A 23,055-nucleotide genomic window follows, 5' to 3' on the forward strand; every position below is an offset into this window, starting at 1 on the left:
AATTCCGATCATGGGTTTCAGGTTATCGGAAATAACAAAAATTACTATAACAGGATTTACCATATTTAAACCGAATAATCAGATTATTGTTATAATGTATAAAATTGTATAAAAAATATATATATATATATATAAATAATATGAATGTATTAAAATATATATATATATAATTATAAATAATATAATGTTAATGTATATATAATGTTAATGTATAATAAATATACATATATATATATATATATAAATTATACTATTCGAATTTTGAAAAAAAAATTAAAAATTACATAAAAAAATAAATTAATTTCAATCATTTAATTATGTTACAACTTACGATATATTTGAAAGTAAAGGAATAAAGTCATTATATTTCAAGCGGAAAAAAGAAAATTAAGTTATAGTAATGGTCAAGGATATTTGATATTTTAGTAAATCAGTTTATCTCTTTAGTCTTTACCCGATAAAGATGTTATTTTATTTTCTCATACATTTTGTGTGTGTATATATGTATCTATTGCTGTTGTATCATATATGTACAACAAAAATATATAGTGCGTCATCTTTTAATGGGCATATTACGCATATATTTTCACACTTATTTTCACATTCTGATAAAAAAATTATCTCTTGCATAAGTAATATAAAATTAATTACATTACAGTATTAAAAAATTACTCACAATTATTTAAAATAAAAAAATATTTTTCAAGAGTTTTTGTTTATTTATTTTAAAAAAGTTATAAAATTTTAATCTTTTGTACATATGAAAATTTAAATCTTTTCGTTTGCCAAGATTTCGCGAATTACGGAAATCCCGTCGTCATATATATAAATGTGTGATGATCATCATTACTAACCATATTTACTATATTTGTAAATATTAACCTTTAAACAATAAATTTAATTTGATTATATAGACGAATGAATTCCATTAATCGTTAGTTATGACCTTTTTTATTTAAAACATAAGCCTATGATCATTACTAAAATGATTCATGTTTCATCCCATGATTCGTTGATAAATTAAAGACTTCTTATTATAGACTAGCTTACCGATAGAAAAAATCGTATGATGTAAATTTCGGGTGGAAAAACAATGGATTGTCAAAAGTATTTATCTTTTATTTATTGTGATATATTTTTTTAATTTGAAATGGCAAATAAAAGTACTGAAATTTATATTGCACTAGAAAAATAGAAAATTATATATGATATCGATGTTTGTTTTCCAAAATTAGGAAAAAAATTATTATCGTGTTTCGTCCGGATTGTTTGATGGCTGAGGAAATGACAATGTTAAGGCGAAAAATGATTTCATTTAATTATATATTATAATACCAAAGAATATCAAGTTTACCGAACTGAAGTAATACTAAAAATAAGTTTTCTCCCCTGAGCCTGAGCCTGGCGTTATAGAATATAATAAAAAACTGTCATTTAGTTTGTATTCAAGTTTTCAGGTGTTGAATTGTTTCAAATTCTTTGTTTACATTGAATCTCGTAAAAAAAAAATCTTATAGTTCTGCTTATATGCATACTTGTATTCCAAAACGCTTTATTTAGGCACGAAATTCCTTGATTTGATTGGCTAAAATCATGAGTATATTTCAAATACATAATTAGTAAACAAATTATATATATAAAAAAAAACCCATACTTGATTATATAATGAGACCCAATCATTCGCCCGAACGAGGAATTCGTTTGTAACACAATCTGTAACATTCGCGATAAATTTTATTAATAAGAGCATAGTTTGCTCGCATCCTTCCTTACAGTGGTTTTTTTTTTTCTTTTTTTGAAATTCTTTTAGGCTTTGATAGCCTTTTCAAACTTAAAATCTCAAAATTTTTGCTTATAATTTATATTTATTTATTATTATCATTCTTAGATTTTCCTTTCCTTTCCTTTCTTTTTTTCTTAAACATTTCTTTTAAAACCTTCTTTTTTTTTTTTTAATAAAAAAAAAAGAAAAATTTAGAAAAAATTTAAAAATTTTTAAAATTTTTTTTTCCTTTTCCGCAATACCTATTTTAAAAATGTCACAATTTTTTAAAATGAAGTTATTTTTGATCCTCTTTCTTGCCTTTACTATTGGTAAGTCATAAGTCATATTAACTATTATTTATGAATATAGACAGACATATAGTGAGCTTTACTAACTAATATTCATTTTTTTTTTATAGTAGCTGTGCAGGGCTCAGCTCAAAATCAAGAAGACCCAAAGAAAACATCAACAGTTTTCGTTACATCTACATCAGTAGCTGCCTCACCCACATCAACTCCTGCTGGAAACAATTCACTTCCCGGTACAACACTCGTTGATTCAATTGGACCTATTGTTGCCGCATCAATCGTAGTGTTTTTAATTATAGTTATTTTAATTGCTGCTTTCTTTTTCACAAGGAGAAAGAAACAAATCATAAAAAATAATATAAATATACGTAACCCAAATGACCCAAATGTTTAAAGGGTGACCCGGAAAAAAAAAATGTGAAGTGAGCACTTATAATTTTTACATAATATAACCTTATTTCATATTTTAAACTCAATTAGAGCTAAGCTGAAAAAAACGTTCTTTTTTTCTTTATCAAAGACACACAAACATGGCTTAGATTAGAAAGAATTCAATTGATTTCTTTTTTTTTCAATTGGATAAATTATAATCAAAAAAAATTCAATATTTGAATAATTTAATAATAATTTTTTTTTTTTTTGCGGGTATAATTTTGGGGGGGGTAATACGGGTATACATTAAAATAATAATATTTTATTTTAATCGTACTGTAAATTATTAGCATAATTTTGAGGTTTTTTCAACAAATTTTTGTATAATAAAATTTTTTTTTTTCCGCTAGATTTCTCATAACAATATACATATATAAGTGTATTTTTTTTGTTTTTCATTTTTTTATTTTTCATTTTTGGTTAAAAACTTTTTTCTTTCTGTACATAATGAACTGAACCGTTTTCTTCTAACAACGAAGGTCGTAATAATAAATTTTCGTAATGGATTGGTGTGCTAATTGGAAGATCAAAACGTAACTTTTAAGTTTTTTTTTTGTTTATTTTTGCTTTTTGCATATCTACAATATTTTTTCCTTGTTTCGTTGTTTCGTTACGCCCATTGCCGATCCCCGTAGGTAAGGTGACTATGAAATACCTATAAATGCACTCCCTAGGGACCAACCGGATATGGCGTGTTGTAAATATAGAAATATACATTTCTAGAAAGTAAAGAACTTAACTTATAGGAGATCTCATAGATGTGGGTAGTGCAAGATGCATTTTAATTGGATTTTCAAGACTTACGTAGAATACTAGAATATGTTTGAATTAATGAACTGCCTAAAGTGGGATTTCCCTTCGGTTATCATTTTAATGGTTAAATATGAGATATTTAAACGAATAACTTTTCTGATTAAAAGAGAGTCCTTATGATCAATCACATTTTTTTTTTAAATAATAAAATAATAATGAAATAATAGTAATAATAATAGTAATTGAAATTTAAAATTTATGGCGTGAGAATGTTGACATATAATTGTCATTGGCTTAATATAATTGTCATAGGCTTAGTATTCTATAAATGATCAAATCTAAATAGTTGGGCGTTATTTCATAATCAAAACTAAATTTAATTAAAACTTTTAATAATAATTAGAATAATATATGGATCAATGTATATTATCCTTTTAAAACTTTTATATATATATACGATATATTTATACGATGAATAAATTTACTCCCCCAAATCCTACATTAAATTTTTACATAATTTTTTTTAAAAAAAAAAAAATTACCCGTAAATCATGTCTCAAGAAGCTCGAATAAATCGTATCATTGATGGTTATAATAGACCAAACCGTGTTGTGGAATTTCCTAAAAAAAATGGAACACCACTTTATACTTCTGAATTCTTTGGTGAAAATGTTTTCTCATTAAAAACTATGGCAAAATGTTTGCCAAAACCTGTTTATCAACAATTCATTAAACAGATGCGTGGTGGTCAAGTTATGGATAAGAATACTACTGATTCGGTTGCTCATGCCGCAAGAATTTGGGCAATGGATAGAGGTGCAACTCATTTTACTCATTGGTTTCAACCTCAAACAGGAAGTACAGCAGAAAAACAGGATTCTTTCTTAACAATAAATAATAATTTTGATTCAAATGGTGAAATTTATCAATTGGATACATTCTCAGGATCTCAACTTCTTCAATCTGAACCAGATGCATCATCTTTCCCATCTGGTGGTATGCGTTCCACTTTTGAAGCACGTGGTTATACAGTTTGGGATACCACGAGCCCCATGTTTATTCAACCTGGTCCTCATGGTACATCCATTCTTTATATACCTTCTATATTTATTTCATATAATGGTGAAGCATTAGATGAGAAAACTGTTTTATTGAGATCTTCTGAAGCTCTATCAAAAGCTGCTGTTGAATTATTGAAATTGATCAACCCTAATCCAACTGGTATGTTTTAGTCCAAAAAATTTACAAAAACCGTTGATCAATAAAATTAACGAATAATATACATTTTTTTTTATTATTATTAGATGAGAACCCCCATGTTACACACGTTTATACTACATTAGGTGTCGAACAGGAATTTTTTCTTATAGATCGTGGACTTTATTCTTTACGTTCAGATTTAAAAATTACTGGTAGAACTCTTGTTGGTAGACTTCCTCCAAAACATCAACAAATGGAAGATCATTATTTTGGAAGAATGCCTACACGAGTTTTATCAGCTATAAGTGAAGCCGAACTTGAATTAATCAAATTGGGAGTCCCTGTTAAAACGAGACATAATGAAGTTGCACCATCTCAATTTGAAATGGCCCCAATTTTTGAAGATGTATATATATATATATTTTAATTTTTAATTTTATTCACCTTTCTTTTATTAATCTTCAATTTATTTATATTAATTATATTAAAAAAAATTTTAAAAATCCTTTAGGCAACGATCGCTGTTGATCATAACCTTTTAACTATGGATGTGCTTCATAAAGTTGCTCATAATCATAAACTTAAAGTACTTTATCATGAAAAACCGTTTAAAGGTATTAATGGTTCAGGAAAACATTGTAATTGGTCACTTTCTACGAATCATGGTGAAAACCTTTTGGACCCTACTTCAACACCTGAAACAAATTATCGGTTTCTTTTATTCTTGGTTGCTATTCTTAATGCTGTTCATATTCATGCCGGTCTTTTAAGAGCTGGTATCGCATCAGCTTCTAATGATCATCGTTTGGGTGCTAATGAAGCACCTCCTGGTATCGTTTCTGCTTTCTTGGGTGAACATTTAACAGAAATTCTTAATGCAATTGAAGAAACTCGTGCAATTAAAAGTTCAGAACCTCATTTTGAAAGTATTAAAGTTGGTGGTACTGTATTAGATATGAAAATTTCAACACTTCCAGAAATTTTACGTGATTTAACTGATAGAAATCGTACTTCACCTTTTGCTTTTACTGGTAACAAATTTGAATTTCGTGCTGTTGGATCCAAACAATCAACTTCATTCCCAGTTACATTATTAAATTCTGCTGTCGCTTCTTCAATTCAAGAAGTGACAGAAGCTCTTTTAAAACAAAAGGGTGATAAACCTACTCTTACTGATGAGGATAAAATATTTGTAATAAGGAAATATATTATCAAAACTAAAAATATTCGTTTTGAAGGTGATAATTATTCAGAAGCTTGGGTTAAAGAAGCTGAAACTCGTGGTTTACCTAATATTAAGAAATCTCCTGAAGCTTTTACAAAATTATTAGATCCTGTTAATTCTGATATGCTTATAAAGAATGGAATATTTACTAAATCAGAACTTCATTCTCGTCATCATATTTTACTTGAAAAATATACAAAAGATATACTTATTGAAGCAAGAACTCTTGAAGCTATAGTTAAAACTCAAATACTTCCAATTGCTTATGAATTTCGTAAATCATTAGCTGAAGGAATTAAATCAATAGAAAGTGTTTGTAGTAAAGAACATTCAGTTCCTGAAAGAAATATAATTGAAATTACAACACCAATTGTAATTGATTTACAAAAATATATTGATTCAATTACAACTATGATTAAAGAAGTTGGTAAAATTGATGACCCATATAAACAAGCTGAATATACCGAAAAGAATTTATTACCCATTATGGAAGAAATTAGAATAAAAGTTGATAATTTGGAAGAATTGATTTCTGATAAACTTTGGCCATTACCAAAATATAATGAATTATTATTTTATTAATTTTAATAACTGATAATAATATAGTTTATGGTTAATTCTTTATATATAATTTATGAATTTTTTTTTATTCATATATTTATCGATTTTTAATATGTTTTTTTTTATTATTAAATTTTTTTAAAAAAATATATTTATCGATTTTTAATATGTTTTTCTATTCTTAAAAAAATATATATACAGATGGTGATCAAAAGTATGCGGACATTTTTTAAAATAAAAATTTCATATAAAATAATATAATAAAAATAAAATTTATTAAGTAAATATATTAATCTGATTGTCCTTTATTAATTTTATGTAAAAAAAAATTATATATTAATAATTAATACTATATCCATTTGCAGCAATAACTGCCTCAATTCTCTGTGGCGTGCTATCAATTAATTTTTTATAATATTCTGGAGGAATATCATCCCACGCATCTTTAACATATTTCTCAAGTACTTTGATATTAGATGGTGGTGGGTCACGTCGATGCACCATTGCTTTCATTTCTGCCCACATGTTCTCTATGGGGTTCAAATCGGGGCTTTGTCTTGGCTATTGAAGCCACAATTTTGGCATCTTCACGGGTGGCCATAGCGACTTTTGAACGATGTGGTGGAGCATTGTCTTCTTGAAAAATTCCATTACCCTGTGGAAAATGCTCGTCCAAAGTAGGTACAACATAGTTTTGAATAATTTTAGCATGAGTTTGACCTGTAACTGAGCCTTTTAACGGAACAATTGGTCCAAGCCCACGCCAGGAGAAACAACCCCAAAACATTCTGCTAGGACTGTGTTTAACGGTAACTGCAATACAATCAGGATTCAATTCTTCTCCTGGTTCACGCCAAACCCTTCCCTGACGACCTTTCTGAAATTGTGTAAAAGTGCTTTCATCTGAAAAAAGCACTCTTCTCCATTTTCTTGTCGTCAATCTCTGCGTGCAAGAGCCCATTCAAGACTGACTGACGACGTGCTTCTGTCATTGCAGGTTTATGACGGGGAATACAGGACTAGCAATCTAGTTCAACCTTTTTGAGGTTTAGGCGTAGATACAGAAATAGGTTGCTTTTTACGAGCTGTCCAAACAGTTGCAAGCTTTTTTGAACAAAGTCGACGATTTTCACCATTTTCTTTAACAAAAGCTTTGAGTTCTTGTCGTGCTGGTGAGTCAAGAGTGGAGGGCGACCTGATTTTTTTTTTGGTGTGAAAGAGCCAGTTTCACGAAAATGTTTAAGTACATCATAAACAGCAGTTTTACTACACCCCAAGTGTTCTGCAATTAAACGGCCCGATTGTCCACAATTATAACCATAAATAATCGCATATCGGGTTTTTGGGGTGAGTGGCTTCATATTTGGTGAATGTTTACTAAAAAAAAAACATTGGGGAGGTTTTTATTATGATATAAGGCGTTAAATGACGTATTGTTTATATTACGTCATCACGTGATGATCGGCATAATTTTGGCAAATTAAAATGTCCGTATACTTTTGATCACCATCTGTATTTATCGATTTTTAATATGTTTTTCTATTCTTAAAAATATATATATATATCGATTTTTTAATATAGAAATTTTTAGTTTATATATATATATTGATATTATTATTTATAATTTATGTCTCACAACACGGATTACATTTGTTATATATTTGACTCTAATAAAGGTTTTTTTTTAGAACGTTATCTTGATTCTATGTTATTTACATATATATATACCTGCTTAAATACAGATTTATCCCGAAAAAAGTAATTAGCTTAAGTTACTGCTTTGGCTAGTAGCAAAAAGTTGGTTTAAATCAGCTAACTGCTTTTGCCTGGTCGATAAATTAAAGAATTTAACTTGTATTTATTTATTACATTCCGAAACTTTTATTTTTTTTTTATCTAACGCTAATAAATTGAGTATTAAAAATTTTTTTTGAAAAAGAACCTGCCTAGCATTGATGAAGTTCACATTGATATCATTATTGATATAAAGATTGATGGCCCAAGTTTCCTTAGTTTAAAAGATACTGTTCAAAATATGGAATTGTAATAAAGCTGTAATAAAATTATTCAACATAAGTAAACATGTTTTTTTGAGTTATTATTTTATTTTCATCTATTGTTTAAAGCATATAAAATTTGATTCTGATTAAAATCAAAATTGATGATGTTTTCTTCCAATTTTTTTGGAAGCCTTTTGATTTTTTTATCCATAAATATTATAGGGATTTGGAGAAGCCATCTTTAATGAAAACATAAAAATATTGCTAAATTAGGAATTTGTAAAATCAATTTGTTTATTATGAAAATGTCTTACCATTGATGATATTTAAAGTACTTGGAATGTCTGATTTATTAAGACTAGCCATTCTTCCTTTAAAGATAATTAAGAATATTTTAAAAATACATGTTGATAATGCAATCTTGAAAAAGAAATTAATAAAATCAGATTTTTGATAATATTCCTTTTAAAAGGATTTTACAATTAATAAACAAATTGTATAATGAACTAAATAAAGGAATATTGATATTAGAGAAATTGCAAAAGTAATATAAAAAGTTTTAAATTAATTTATATTATACAAATCAATTTGTAAATATTTACAGCAGTTTAACACATTCATTTATACCTTTAGTCAAATAGAATGATGGGTAATTTGGTAGCTTTTTGTAGTTTAATTAGTAGCTCTTGTATTTGTATATTTGTAACTTTTTTTCTTTATTAATAAATGCATAGTGATTAATAAAAAAAAAAATTCTTGTACTATTTGTTTATTCAAATAAATCTCATATTCTATCAGTAAATTGTAAGTTATTTTACTTATTAAAAGTATATCAGAAATCAGCTAATTTACTCAATTAATAGCTTTGACTTTCTATTTTATCTAATCAAATTCTAATTGGTTAAATAAATATATATATTAGGATTAATTTTATATTTACCTCTAATGAATTTTATTGAAGTATAATTTACATTATACTTTATATAGGATCCTGGACATTACATATACAACCTAGTGGCAACTTTTTCGCAAATTGACCTAAATTTCACAAAAAAAAAAAATCAGTTTTTTGCAATTATCTCAGTATCCATTGGTTCAATTTGTACAAACTTTTTTTTGGTTTGTATCAAGCTCTACAAAATAAAAAAAATCTGCATGAATCGGATCACTGGATACCAAGATAATCGCAAAAAATGGAAAATAAAAAAAGAGCAACTTGGGTTTTTTTTGGTAAAAAGTTAGTTGTGAGTTCTATAAGAGATGTCTGAGGTTCTCTTTATATATAAATTTAATAAATTTTATGGTAAAATTCATCTGCTAATAAAATATTTATTAAACAAAAAAGAAAATTTTACATGTTTTTATTTATTTATATTATATTTTATTATATTTTTAATTATATAATAATATTATATTAAAAATTATAAAAAATCTGGTTTTTTTTATTTTTTTCAAGAATGAAAAGTTTAAATTTTAATAAAATATATAATAAAATAAAATTATTTCCAATGAATTTTACCTTCAGTGAATATTAAAATAATCCTATATATTTATTATAATTATAATTTAATTGCTTTAAACTGTTTAAATAAAAATTTACAAATATTAATAAATTACTTAAAATTTGACAATAATACTAATTTTACAGATTTCATGAAAACTTTAGTATAAAACTAGTATAAAACTATTATTACAGAATTTAGCAAATAAATTTACTTTATTCTCATCCTTATTTTTAGTTACAGTGGTATGCAAAAAAAATGATAATTTTTACTGCAACAGATCATTATGATTTAACTTTTCCAATTTTAGTCGTATATATATAAATAAATATGCAAATGAAAATCTTTATAATTAAGATATTATTTTCAAATGAAACTTTTTCTATACTTTAATAAAAATTTTAGTTTATTTAACTTTAAAGTAATTTTATCCAAGCAAAAAACTTAATATTAAATATAATTCCATTTCTGAAAACAGGAAATACATAGTGCTGCTTAAATATACTTATTAATAAAGTTTCTATATAAAACTATCATTAAAACTTAAAAAAATTGGAAATTAAATGTAAAAAATGCTTAGCAAGATAGCATTTTAGTTATTTTATTAGTAATTTAGCTATTTTATTAAGTAATTTTTTGAAAATAATATTTTAAAGATTATAGATTGGTCTTTAATAATTCAAACCTAAAACTTATTAAAAATCATTAGGTAATCATTAAGAGGAATGTGGAGTTGTATGAACTAAAAAACCTTAGTGAATTTAAAAGTTTTTTAATGAAGAGTTAAAAAAAAAAAAATACCAAATAGCCTTATAATTGATTTTGTAAATTTAATATCATAACAGTGCAGGGAGCGAGGTTATTGAGAAAAAGGATAAATAAATATTATAAAAATTTTTTTAAATAAAATCTACTACTTCTTAGCTTTAAAATAATATATTGCATGTTTTAATTGGTGTAATAATAGTTGTATGACTATTCAATTTTAAAAATTGTCATTTTTATTATACACCACTGTATTTAAAAGTATAATTAATAGTAAGTGATATTTTTAAATGTTATAATAAGATAAATCACTTACCAACTTTTTTTACTTCATTAAAAAAATACATGGCAATATCTAGTACATTCAACTCAACTAATTTTACATCTTCTTTAAAACTTGAACTTTTTATAAATTGCGTTTTAAGAATATTCACCTTACTAAAGTTTGAGTTTGGTATTAATAATTCAATAATAAAAGCTATATAATTAAGATGTAAATAATAAATAAATTTTTTATATATAATATAAAATTGAATTATAAAATTATTTTTTATATTTAATAATTCAATTTAAATATTTTTTTAATTTATAATTTTTATTAAGTACTATATGACTATAAAATAAAAAAAAATTTATTAAAATTGTATTATTAAATGTTAAAATAATTGTAAAAAATTTTTATTAATAAATTATTATATATTGTATATAGAAAATTTCTTAATTTACACAGGGTATTTATATATGTATCATGTGACTTTATTAAAAAATTATGTAAAAAAAATTTTTTAATAAATATAATTTTAAAAGGTATATGTATTTTTGTTTATTCTGCAAGTTTACTTAAAGTGTCAAAGTTGATTTTGAATGCCAATTTTGATTATTTAACAAATTCTTTTTTTTCCCCTGTTTTTATTAAATTTAATTCTGTCCAACATTAAATGATCAGCATAGGAAATTTACTTTTTTGGAACCCCGTATTTGAACACCCCGTGTACAAATAGAAATCACCTTGTATATAATATAGTTTTTTTTTTCTGCAATGCATTTGATAGTTTATTAAACAGTACAATGACTTCAGATATTACATAAAGTAAATAAAAAACCTAATCCAACTATCTAATATAATTAACTACCAAACTACTTATCATGCTACATTGAAGCATCCCACGCTACATCACTGTACTTCTTGTATATAATATAGTATAAAATTATACAATTATTTTTATATTTAATAATCCAATTTAAATAGTCTTTTTTTTTAATTTATAGTTTTCTTTAAACTTTATAAAATAAAAAAAAAATTCATTAAAATTGAATTATTAAATATTAAAATAATCACAAAAAACTTTTATTAATAAATTATTATATACTGTATATAATATAGTATAAAATTATTTATATTAAATAATCCAATTTAAATAGTTTTTTTTTTTAATTTATAGTTTTCTTTAAACTTTATAAAATAAAAAAAAATTCATTAAAATTGAAATTATATACTATATATAATATAATATAAATTATATAATTATTTTATATTTATTAATTTAATTTAAATAGTTTTTTTTTTAAATTTATAGTTTTCTTTAAATTTTATAAATAAAAAAAATTCATTAAAATTAAATTATTAAATATTACTAAGATAATTACAAAAAACTTTTATTAATAAATTAATAATATACAGTATATTATATAATTGGGATAAATACTAGAAAAGAAAACCAAATTAAAATCAGAATATTTGTTATTTTAAAAAATTTTTTTGTTGATTTAGTTTTTTTTTTTAACATTTACTTCAATTATTTAATGAAAAAGAATAAATAATATTATTTTTACTTATAAAAGGTAAATGATTAGTTGAAGATAAGTTAAATCATTTATTATAATAAGTAAAATAATGTAATTATTTTCTATTAAATAAATTTTATATTCAAGAAACTTCTATAATTATATATAAATAGGTTATTAATAGTCCAAATAGTCTAATAAAATATAATTTATTATTTACTTTCTTTTTTTCATTATTCTGTTTTTTTTTTATTATTATTTTTTCTATTAAAAGTTAAAAAACAACTTAATAAAAATAAATTTACATTAAATAAGACAAATATATTAAATATTTAAATATTATTTAGATTTCATTTTATTTTTAGAGAAATTATATATTATTTATTTAAAAAAAACGTTTAAAAGTAAAAATATTTATAAATCTATAAAAAACTAAATATTTCATTTTGAAGATTTTTATTTGTAAAAGTATAATAATAAATTATATGATATTAATTAACTTTGTCTTTTTAAATTATATAATTCAATTTAGATGTAGTAAACTTTTGTATCATAATAATTAGTTAATATAATTATAATATACTAAATTTTTTAATAGTTATTATTTTAATATTTTACATTATATTTGCTAATACTTAAAACTTTCTATATTTTACAAATTATATAATATAATGAAATGTAAAAAAATAGAATGCAAAAAATACAAATCTTTTGATAATAAATACATTTAAATTACATTTAAAATATTTAATATATTTAGTAACTAACTGTTAAGTTTTACTTGATAAAGAAGCTAAAAATATGTCTTTGAAATATACTGAATTAGAATATAACTAGAGGAAATTGATAAAGCAAAACACTATAATACATTTCAATTTTATAATTTAAGGATAGTATTATTTTTCTGGTAAATATAATATAACTTTAAAATCAAATATGGCAATGAAAATATATTTAAAGAAATGCTTTGAATCAATCTAAATATAAGTTCAATATAATACAAAAGAAATATAAAGATTAATTTTATATTTGTCCAAATACTTATTACTAAACAAGTTCAATAGAGTGATTAAGAAAATGATTACTAGTATAAGATACATTTAAAGAAATACTTTAAATTAAGCTAAGTATACAAGCTTAATATAATACAAAAGTAATATAAAAATTAATTATTTGTCTAAATATTTGCTATTAAACAAGTTTAATAGAATGATTAAGAGAATGATTACTAGTATAATTTATACTTGTAAAATTTATGAATAAGCATTAAAGTTTTACTTGATAAAAAAGCTAAAAAATATGTCTTTAAAATATGCTGAATTAGAATATAAACTAGAGGAAATTGATAGAGCAAGAACACTATATACTCATACATCTTAATTTTGTAATTTAAGGATAGTATTATTTTTCTAGTAAATATAACATAATTTTGAAATCAAGTATGACAATAAAGATACATTTAAAGAAATGCTTTGAATTAAGCTAAATATACAAGCTCAATATAATACAGAAGTAATATAAAAATTAATTTTATATTTGTCCAAATACTTGCTATTAAATAAGTTCAATAGAGTGATTAAAAGAGTGATTAAATGCAAGTACCTTCAAATAGATTATCTATTTTTAAAATTTTTAGTATCAGAAACTTCTAATGCAATGCAAATTTTAGAATAAGAAGCTATATAAACTAAAGCAAACTTAACTTCTATTTCTAAATTAATGACATTTGTTCTAAGTTATCAAGAAATAATATAAATTTGAGGAAATATAATAATCATTAGATTAATATTTTTTTTCTAATTATAAAACAACCAGATTAGTATCTGATGAAAATTAATTTGAGATATTTAACTTTATATTATTAAAATGAATGCTAATTTTAGTATAATTTATACTTGTAAAATTTATGAAATTTTATCTGATAAAGAAGCTAAAAATATATTTAAGTTCTACCATGCTTCATTGCAAGTTCTTTCTGATGATATCTATCCTTTTGTAAATGTTGAAAAAGTTTTTAGATCAAAGGAATATGTGGATTTTTATATAAATGATAATTATCACTAGGCTATTGAGTTATTAAAAGATGGAGTAAAGTTAAATGAATATCAAAAAAAATTTCAAAGTGGTGGCATATATGTTTTTATCCTTAAATAAAATAGTGGGCAATCATTGATATTTGAAATAGTAAAATAAAAGCTCCAAAATTAGAGAAACATAGAAGAAATAATATTTATATTATTTGTACTAAAAATATTGAATCTGTTCAGTTAATATATCATAATGGAAATAAAGAAAATTTGTTAAAAAAAGTGATTAAGTGCAAGAAATACTTTCAAATAGATTATTTATTTTTGAAATTTCAGTACCAGAGATAAGGTTGCTTGTCTAAACCTCTTCAAAATCCTACGATTAGTTTCATCAAAATTTTACTATAGATTTGTTATAGTTTCGGCAGAGTTTCGGCAGTTTCGGCATTTATAATAAGTTTCAGCAGTTTCGCCTTTCTCCAAAGTTTCGCCAGTTTTTTAATATAACTTTAATATAGTTTCAGCAGAATTTCGCTTTTCGGCGAAACGCCATCTTGCCTAAACCCCTAGGTTTCGGCAAGCAACCTTAACCAGAGATTTTTAATGCAATGCAAAACAAAAAGCCATGCAAAATAGCAAATTTAATATTAGTTTCTAAATCAATAACATTTGTCCTTTCACTTAAAGTTATTAAAAAATAATATAAACTTAAATTAAAGCAAACTTAACATAATTAATGATATTTGTCTCTTCACTTAAAGTCATCAAGAAATAATATAAATTTAAAGAAACTAAGGAAGTAGACAAGATATTGTTTAAAAAGAATATTTTAATTATATATTTCCAGATAATCAAATTATTCAAATTTCAAATTATTAGCAATGATATATGCTATATTGTAGTATATTAAATGATATTTCAGATTTTCACATTTTTATATTTTGAAATATTTGATTTTAAAATTTATTGTTATATATTGGAATTCCAATATACTCATTTAATATGATAATAATAGAACTTCTTTATTATAAATTTATGTATTCTAAAGATACTATATAGAAGTAGGAATAATAGAGATAGAGATTGTGATAGAGACTAATGTACTTATAAAATAGCTAAGATTCTTAGTAATTCATAAAAATATAATACTGCAATTTTACCTTATTATTAAATTTATTATTATGGAAATTCCAGTTCTCTTTAAATAGTTATTCAAAAAGTATCCAAAGATCATCATTGAAAAAACTCCTACTGAAGTTAATAGAGTAAAACTTTCAGTTGATATTTTTAAATAAAATCCAAATAATATTGAGTTTAATAATTTATATTTAGATATAAATAGTATTATTTATTCTGAAGAATAAGTCTACTTCAGTTACAAAAGAAAATATGATGGTTAAAATAATGGAATATATAGAGTAAATAGTTATTATGATTTACCTTAAAAAAGTTTTATATCTTATAATAAAGATAGAAATTGTGATAGCCTGATAGGGATCAATGTATTTATAAAATAGCTAAGATTCTTAGTAATTTATAGAAATATAATACTGTAATTTTACCTTATCATCATAAAGATTTCAGCCCTTTTTAGATAGTTATCAAATTAACTCAAATTTAATTTAAATTAACTTTAATTATTCAAATCAAATTGATTTGAATCAAATTTGAATTAGTTCAAATTAAATCAAATTAAATTAAATCAGATTAAATCAGATTAAATCATTGAATCAAATCAAATTTAAATTAAATTCAAATTATATTAAATTAAATCAAATTATAAATTAAATTTAAATGATTTGATCAAATCCAGATTTGAAATTTTTAGATTAATTTAATCTGTAATTAATAATATATTTAGTTTATTAATTACATACTGTATAAATATTAATAAATATTACTTAGGCAGGTCTGTGTTTTTTAATATATAAATGCTATTTATATATGGATATCAGGAAAATTCTTGACAATTTTTTTTAGCAATTTGTTCTTATTAATACTACATATCAGAAGATTATTATAAGATATTATTTGTTTAGATGAGGGATTTGAAAATATTTTTGATAGATTTAAAAGCATTTATAAAGAATATAAAGAATGTAAAGTTCAGAGAATACTCATCAAGAAAGTTACAAAACAACTTGTTGGTTTAAAAAATTTTTTTTATAATTTATAATTTTTTGGAGTTTAAAGGTTAAACAATACATTATTTCAACTTTATTATACATAAATTTACAAAAATAAGATTTTCTTATATTAAAAGAGCTGTTATATAAGTACTTTTTAAGAAAAATATAAAAATTTAAATTTATAAGCAAATTACATTTTTTACATTAAAAAATTTCTTTTTATTAAAAATTTCCAAATTTTTATTATTTCACATATTTGTTGTTTAAATTATCTAAGTTTCTAACAAGTTTTTTAACTTTGGCCGAAATTATTTGGCCAGAATTAAGTGGTGATGTTCACCAGTGATGACAATCAGCATTATTTTAATAGTAAGATACAAAAGACAATTATCATATTTTTCGTACCATTTGACTTTAAGCATTAGTGCATCACTGTAATAATCATTTTATATTTAAGTACCATTTAATGTAGTTTTTTGTAAATAATTTATACTAATGATTTTAATTTAGAAATTTTTTTGGATAATTTGAACAGAATTTACAAGAATTTTTCTATTTTTAACAATCTCTCAGCTCTATTTTACATGATAAAGAACGTAACCAAAGAATTTTTCACGTTAACCAATAGAACTTTAATAAATATTTGTAATGTTATCGATTAATATTTGTATTTAAATATTCAACAAATAGTTCAGCTACTCGATCCATATCTAATAACGTATGCATTTTATTGATGTTTGTAAATTGTCTTCTTAATCTTCTAAATTCTGATAATGTTATCGTACGTGAAGGAAGATTGACGTTCTAAGAGAATCAAAAATCATTTCAATAGTTAAGGGATATTACTTCTTAATAAAATATATGAATAACTGTCCGATTTCTCCCAAGAAAAAAAAAGGATATTGTTCGATTTGTACGAGAGATTTTTACAGCACCACCTCCAACATTATGTTTTTGAGCATCCAAAACTTCATTAATTATATCTTGGGTGGTTTTTTCAAGTTCATATAAATAATTTGTTTCGCTTACTGGTTTCTACATCAACGAAAAGTTTAGATTAGATGATATTTACTCTTTTTTAAGTTAATGTATAAAATCATGACATACCGAAACAGTTGATAAATTGGGAGGCTTTGCTTTTTTATTAATAACAGCATCCCATATACCATCAAAAGGAACTGCTTCATCATTATAAAATACTGTAAATAGTGGTGAATCCCAACGATTTCGATCATCAGGTTCTTCGAATCGACTAACAAGTTCATCGAATCTAAAACATTAATTGATATGATGAAAAGCCGTAAAAGTAATTCTAATATAACAAATCGAGGTTATGATAATTTTTTTCATAAATAACTAACACTGTTGTATCATAACCACTTTCAACACGTTTGGAATTCCATTCTTTGGCAATCTCAACTGGAATCCCACAATACACCTAACAACAAATTATGAATCTATGAGACTATTTTAATTATTTGAATAATGATTTTTTTTTCCTTTAACATACTACACAATGGGGTGTACCAATAGCGCGTGCAATGCAGTATAACTGATATCGAAATCCTTTGATATAATTCATGGCATCGACAATTAACAAGTCATCTTTCGATATCATTCTTTCGACAGCGGAAATAAGTGTTCCACGAGATTTCTTTTCTTCAAGGCGTGTATCTAAAGAAAAAAAAATTGTATGATAAATTATAATGAAATTTTCAAGAATTCGGGAAATGGCATACCTTTATAACTGTCTTTACTTATCCCTAACGACTCGTCATTTATTAAATGAACTGAATTGGGTTTATTTTCATTATTAAAACGATCAATAAAATATTGCATAATTTGTGTTGAACGACTTGTCTTCCCACTAGAAGGGAAACCACACATTACAATTAAAGGCATTCGGAATAGATGTCGATCGATAAATTTCGATATTCCGATTTCTTTGAATTTTTACATATATAGTATTCAATGACGTCATTTCCGGAATTTTCGCAAAAAATTAGCATTTGTTACCAAAAAAGGTAATAACATAGACAGTCAATGTAATTGTTGTACAGTAATTGTTAATATATCAAATATGGTATATACAGTATATGAAGCCTATTTATCAGAAAATTTCGATTCTTAAAAATTCTTTAATATTTTTAATCTATAAATTATTTTTATCTCGAGGAATTACTGATAAATGGCTGAATACCAACGAGAACGCTTGGCAAAAAGAAAATATGAAAATTATGACGAGGAAAGCACACAACAGATAAGGCATGAAAGGGACGCCATCCCAAATAAATCCCTTAAATCTTCAAAATATGCTACACCTAGTCGTAGCGTAGCTGATCATTACAACTCAAAAGTAGATGTTGGAGTCGAAAGACGTAGAGAATCTACAATTATTTTTCTTAGGAGTTTCAATAATTGGATAAAAAGTGTTTTAATTGGAAAATACGTTACTAGAGACGGTTATGCACTTGATATGGGTTGTGGTAAAGGCGGTGATTTATTAAAATGGAATAAAGCAAATATTAAGAGCCTTGTGGGCTTAGGTATATAAAAGAATTTTTTTAATGATCATTTAGAGTTCTAAACTTATCAATACTTTTGATTTAGATATTGCCGAAGTATCTATCGAAGATGCAAGAAAGCGATGGAGTGAAATGAAAGGTGAACCAATGTGTAATGATATTTATTTTGCTTTCAAAATGGTTTATATATAATTTACTAGATAATTAATTTAATATTAAATATTATTTCATTGGTATAGGGAGAAGATTTGATGCGGAATTCCATGTTTTGGATTGTTTTACTGTAAGTATATGGAAATCTATAAAAAAAAGTCTTTTCTTTATCAATTAATTTAAAAATTATTATTTATTAGTCAAATATATCGAGTATAATTCCAAGCAGTACAAAATTCGATATTGCTAGCATGCAGTTTTGTCTTCATTATTCTTTTGAGACAGAAGAAAAAGCTCGCATAACTTTAAATAATGTAACGACAAACTTAAGGAGTGGAGGAATATTTATCGGAACCGTTCCTGATGCTAATTGGATAGTGTAAGGATATTTCTTTTTTAGTCGGAAAGGAAAATTAAAGAAAAATTTTTTAAAAAAACCGGCTTTTATTAAATTTTTTTTTATTATGAATTTAACTTAGTAAAAAATTGAAGTCGTTGCCGAAAGAACAATTGAAATTCGAAAATTCAATTTACTCAATAAGATTTGAACAAAGAGACAATTTTCCACTGTTTGGACATAAATATTGGTTTTATCTTAAAGATGCGATAAATGATTGTCCAGAATATCTTGTTCACTTTCCCACCTTTCAAAAGTATGTATTTAATTATACCTCATTTAATAAATTTATATTGATTTAATTTTATCATCTTTTTTTTTTTAGGCTAGCTCAACAATATGGACTTGAATTAATATACAAAAAGAGATTCCATGATTTATATAATGAGTTTAAAGAAGAAACACATTATAGGGAACTTTTATATAGTATGCGTGTTATTGATAAACGTGGTGAAGATGAGATGTCTGATGATGAGTGGGAAGCTACAGGTAATTAATAAAAATTTTTTTTTATTTGCTTTTACTTATAAATATATATATACTAAAATTGCTTTTACCCATACAACTAAAGGGATGTATATTGGTTTTGCTTTTAGAAAAAAATAAGACACTTAATTGTAATAATTGAATGTTATGTAGTGATGATGATGATGATATATATACATATACATATATTTATATTATTTTTAATTCATTAATTCATAATTTAAATTATTTTTCTCTAATAAAATAACAATAATTAATTTTTTTTTTTATTTATTTATGATCACGTGATATCGCGATAAAAAATTCATAGTCATACAAATAAATCAATCCCACATGATTTGTGAATGATTGACCAGTCATTAAAAGGTTTAACTGATAATTTTGGTGATGATAAGCCCAAATGATTATAAATGAATTTTGTAAATGTTTCAATTAAGAAGAACAGTTGTAAATAACATATTTCAAAGGTTTAATATCATATCAAATTCGTCATTGCATATTAGAAAATATACAATGGGTCGACTTGAAGGAAAAAATGTATTAATGTAATGAATCCAATTGATTTTTATGAAAGTTGTTTTTGAAAGAAATTTTACTTAATATCATGATGAATTTTTTTAGTACGGGAGCTTCCGCCGGTATTGGTGAAGCATGTGCTAAAGAATTCGCTAAGGCCGGATCAAATTTGGTAAATTTGCCACTACATGTGATTCAAGTGATGTGATTATTATGGTTATGGATTTAAATAAAACCTTTTGGCAACATACATTTTTAGATTCTTACAGCTAGAAGAATTGAACGACTTGAAAAACTTCGTAATGAATTTTCCCAAAAATATCCTTCAATCAAAATTTTCACACATCAATTAGATGTTCGTGAGAAAGCAAAAGTTGATCAATTAGTTGGTGCTTTACCATCAGATCTGAAAAATATTGATGTGCTTGTTAATAATGCTGGTATATAGTCTATTACTGTATAAACATTTGTTTGATTAGAACATTAATTCTTTAGTTATGATTATAAAATAGGGCTCGTTATTGGAATTGATAAGATTGAAAATGTTACAGCTGAAGCAATTGATACTATGATTGATACAAATGTTAAGGGATTGTTAAATGTAACCCAAGCAATCCTTCCTATAATGAAAGAACGTCAAAAAGGGCATATAATTAATATTGGATCAGTTTCAGGTATATATACTCTTTCTCTTATATGTTTTGAGAGAATTTTTTTTTTTTTTCATAATAAATACATCTTTTCTTATAGGACAACAAGTTTATACCAATGGAGGTGTATACTGTGCTTCAAAACACGCGGTTGATGCAATTTCAAGAACCTTGCTTCTTGAATTGGTAATTTTAATAAATTATTGTCTTTTTTGTTTTGAACATGATGCATGATGTAAAATATGAAATGAATTAAATAAATAAATGGGATTCCGATAGGTTGATACTCCAATTAGAGTAACGCAAATTAATCCAGGTAAGATAATGATTATTCTTAATTTTGAGGCGATTCATCACATGTTCTTCATTTATTTTATTTTTTTTTTTTAGGAATGGTTGAAACTGAATTCTCTGTAATTCGATTTGGTGGAGATAAAACTAGAGCTGACAAAGTTTACGAAGGCTTGGTAAAAATCAATCTTAATATTTTTCGAACACGTTTACCCTATAAAAATTTTTCCGAGAAAAAGTTTATATTCTAAACAAAACTCCGACATGTGATCAATTTTTATAGGGTCACATTAATTAAAAAATTCAAAATGAAATTAAAAAATTCGATGAAACTAATGAAACTAATTATTCTTTTCTTTTTGTTATCTATTAGCAACCTTTAACCGGTGAAGATATTGGTAAGTTTTCTTAAAGTTTGTTAGTTGTTCTTAATACCATACCAATACTTGTATTATAATTATTTGTATTATAATTATATAGCCGAGACCATTGTTTTTGCCGCATCAAGACCTGATCATGTAAACATCGCTGATATATTGATTTATCCAGTTAATCAGGTAAATTATTTTTTTAAAACCTTTTTTTCTTTTTGATTTCTTTTTATTTTTTAGATTTACCAATTAATTTTATTTTTTTTTTAGGGAGCAGTTACGACCGTTCATAGACCACTTTTAAATAAATGATTAAAGAAATCATCTTTGAAAAAGAATATTTGGAATATTTGAAAATTGAAATATATATTTTTTAAAAAAAGTTTTCGATAAATGATTTGATTAACGATTATATGAATATTGTCTGAACTGCAAAAATTTATAATAAAATGATATTATCTACTGAGCATAAGATGCAATTAACCGTCTTAAGTCAATCTGAAAATAATTATATATAAGAATAATATATTAATTTCAAATCCGTATTTACTAATATCCCAGATTTTAACGTAAATAATTTTGAACACGAAACTAACAATGAGACAAGGCGAATATGAGACACATGAAAATTTTCTCCAATTTCATTAATTTTAAAATGAAAAAACGATAAAAATTTCAAAAAATTAAAAAATTTAAAGATCATAATCATAGAATCTTAACTCGACTCCAAGCTCTATTATAAGCATCATAACATAAAATTATAGTGATGGAAGTGCTTAACGACCCAAATCACTGCAAGACACTCCAATTCCGTAACATTATAGTTTCGTTCATGTTTATTGTTTGACTTATTCGCAAAAATTCAAATAAGTAAACATAGCCAGCTGAAAAAAATGCAAAAGTAATTGCGCTGGACGGCAATTTCCAATTAAATGTGCGGGGAATGATATTGATGATCGAGCATAAATATCGAAATTTAAAGAATTTACATAATAATAAGTTCGATATTATAAGTAAAATTCAATTATTTCATGGAATTATTTTATTATGCTCGTCATTAAATTCACGTAACTGACGTAAGTGTTATATATATGACATTAGATTGTTATTGGATGAGGTTTGCATTTTGGAGTAAATCACGTACGGTTCACAGCACCATCAACATTTTTATCCGATTCTTGTTCATGTTGTTCATGTAAAGTACAGAATAACGC

At 24.2% G+C, this 23,055-nt stretch overlaps 5 protein-coding genes across 6 annotated transcripts; 4 read left to right on the plus strand and 1 right to left on the minus strand.

The window, feature by feature from the left end:
• The first annotated feature begins 1,761 nt into the window (after window positions 1–1,761).
• On the plus strand, window positions 1,762–2,864 carry OCT59_021932 (uncharacterized protein). Its single transcript, XM_066146843.1, has 2 exons — window positions 1,762–2,094; window positions 2,187–2,864. The coding sequence occupies exons 1-2, from the start codon at window positions 2,037–2,039 to the stop codon at window positions 2,465–2,467; spliced, it is 339 nt and encodes a 112-aa protein (XP_066005944.1). The 5' UTR covers window positions 1,762–2,036; the 3' UTR covers window positions 2,468–2,864.
• A 945-nt stretch (window positions 2,865–3,809) lies between these two features.
• On the plus strand, window positions 3,810–6,308 carry OCT59_021933 (uncharacterized protein; the record flags this gene model as incomplete). The annotated part of the gene is made up of 3 exons (XM_025332308.2): window positions 3,810–4,479; window positions 4,563–4,864; window positions 4,970–6,308. 3 exons carry the CDS (start codon window positions 3,810–3,812, stop codon window positions 6,263–6,265), a joined length of 2,268 nt encoding a protein of 755 aa, XP_025173872.1. The 3' UTR covers window positions 6,266–6,308.
• Window positions 6,309–17,103: 10,795 nt separating this feature from the next.
• Window positions 17,104–18,354, minus strand: OCT59_021934 (uncharacterized protein; the record flags this gene model as incomplete). The annotated part of the gene is made up of 6 exons (XM_066146844.1): window positions 17,104–17,256; window positions 17,383–17,487; window positions 17,560–17,722; window positions 17,814–17,890; window positions 17,963–18,126; window positions 18,192–18,354. 6 exons carry the CDS (start codon window positions 18,352–18,354, stop codon window positions 17,104–17,106), a joined length of 825 nt encoding a protein of 274 aa, XP_066005945.1.
• A 207-nt stretch (window positions 18,355–18,561) lies between these two features.
• On the plus strand, window positions 18,562–20,288 carry OCT59_021935 (uncharacterized protein). Its single transcript, XM_025319413.2, has 7 exons — window positions 18,562–18,998; window positions 19,063–19,116; window positions 19,217–19,260; window positions 19,331–19,509; window positions 19,610–19,783; window positions 19,853–20,016; window positions 20,099–20,288. The coding sequence occupies exons 1-7, from the start codon at window positions 18,641–18,643 to the stop codon at window positions 20,131–20,133; spliced, it is 1,008 nt and encodes a 335-aa protein (XP_025173870.1). The 5' UTR covers window positions 18,562–18,640; the 3' UTR covers window positions 20,134–20,288.
• Window positions 20,289–20,460: 172 nt separating this feature from the next.
• Window positions 20,461–22,342, plus strand: OCT59_021936 (uncharacterized protein). 2 transcript variants are annotated; one of them, XM_025333261.2, is made up of 10 exons: window positions 20,461–20,558; window positions 20,635–20,701; window positions 20,789–20,969; window positions 21,042–21,203; window positions 21,280–21,365; window positions 21,459–21,495; window positions 21,570–21,646; window positions 21,844–21,868; window positions 21,951–22,027; window positions 22,112–22,342. In XM_025333261.2, exons 1-10 carry the CDS (start codon window positions 20,527–20,529, stop codon window positions 22,151–22,153), a joined length of 786 nt encoding a protein of 261 aa, XP_025173869.2. In that variant the 5' UTR covers window positions 20,461–20,526; the 3' UTR covers window positions 22,154–22,342. The 2 variants fall into 2 exon arrangements, with proteins under 2 accessions (XP_025173869.2, XP_066005946.1); XM_066146845.1 differs by having other exon boundaries at window positions 22,119–22,342.
• The last annotated feature ends 713 nt before the right edge of the window (window positions 22,343–23,055 follow it).

The sequence above is a fragment of the Rhizophagus irregularis genome, chromosome 30, assembly GCF_026210795.1.
Source record: "Rhizophagus irregularis chromosome 30, complete sequence".
In the NCBI taxonomy this organism is placed as follows: Eukaryota; Fungi; Glomeromycota; class Glomeromycetes; order Glomerales; family Glomeraceae; genus Rhizophagus; species Rhizophagus irregularis.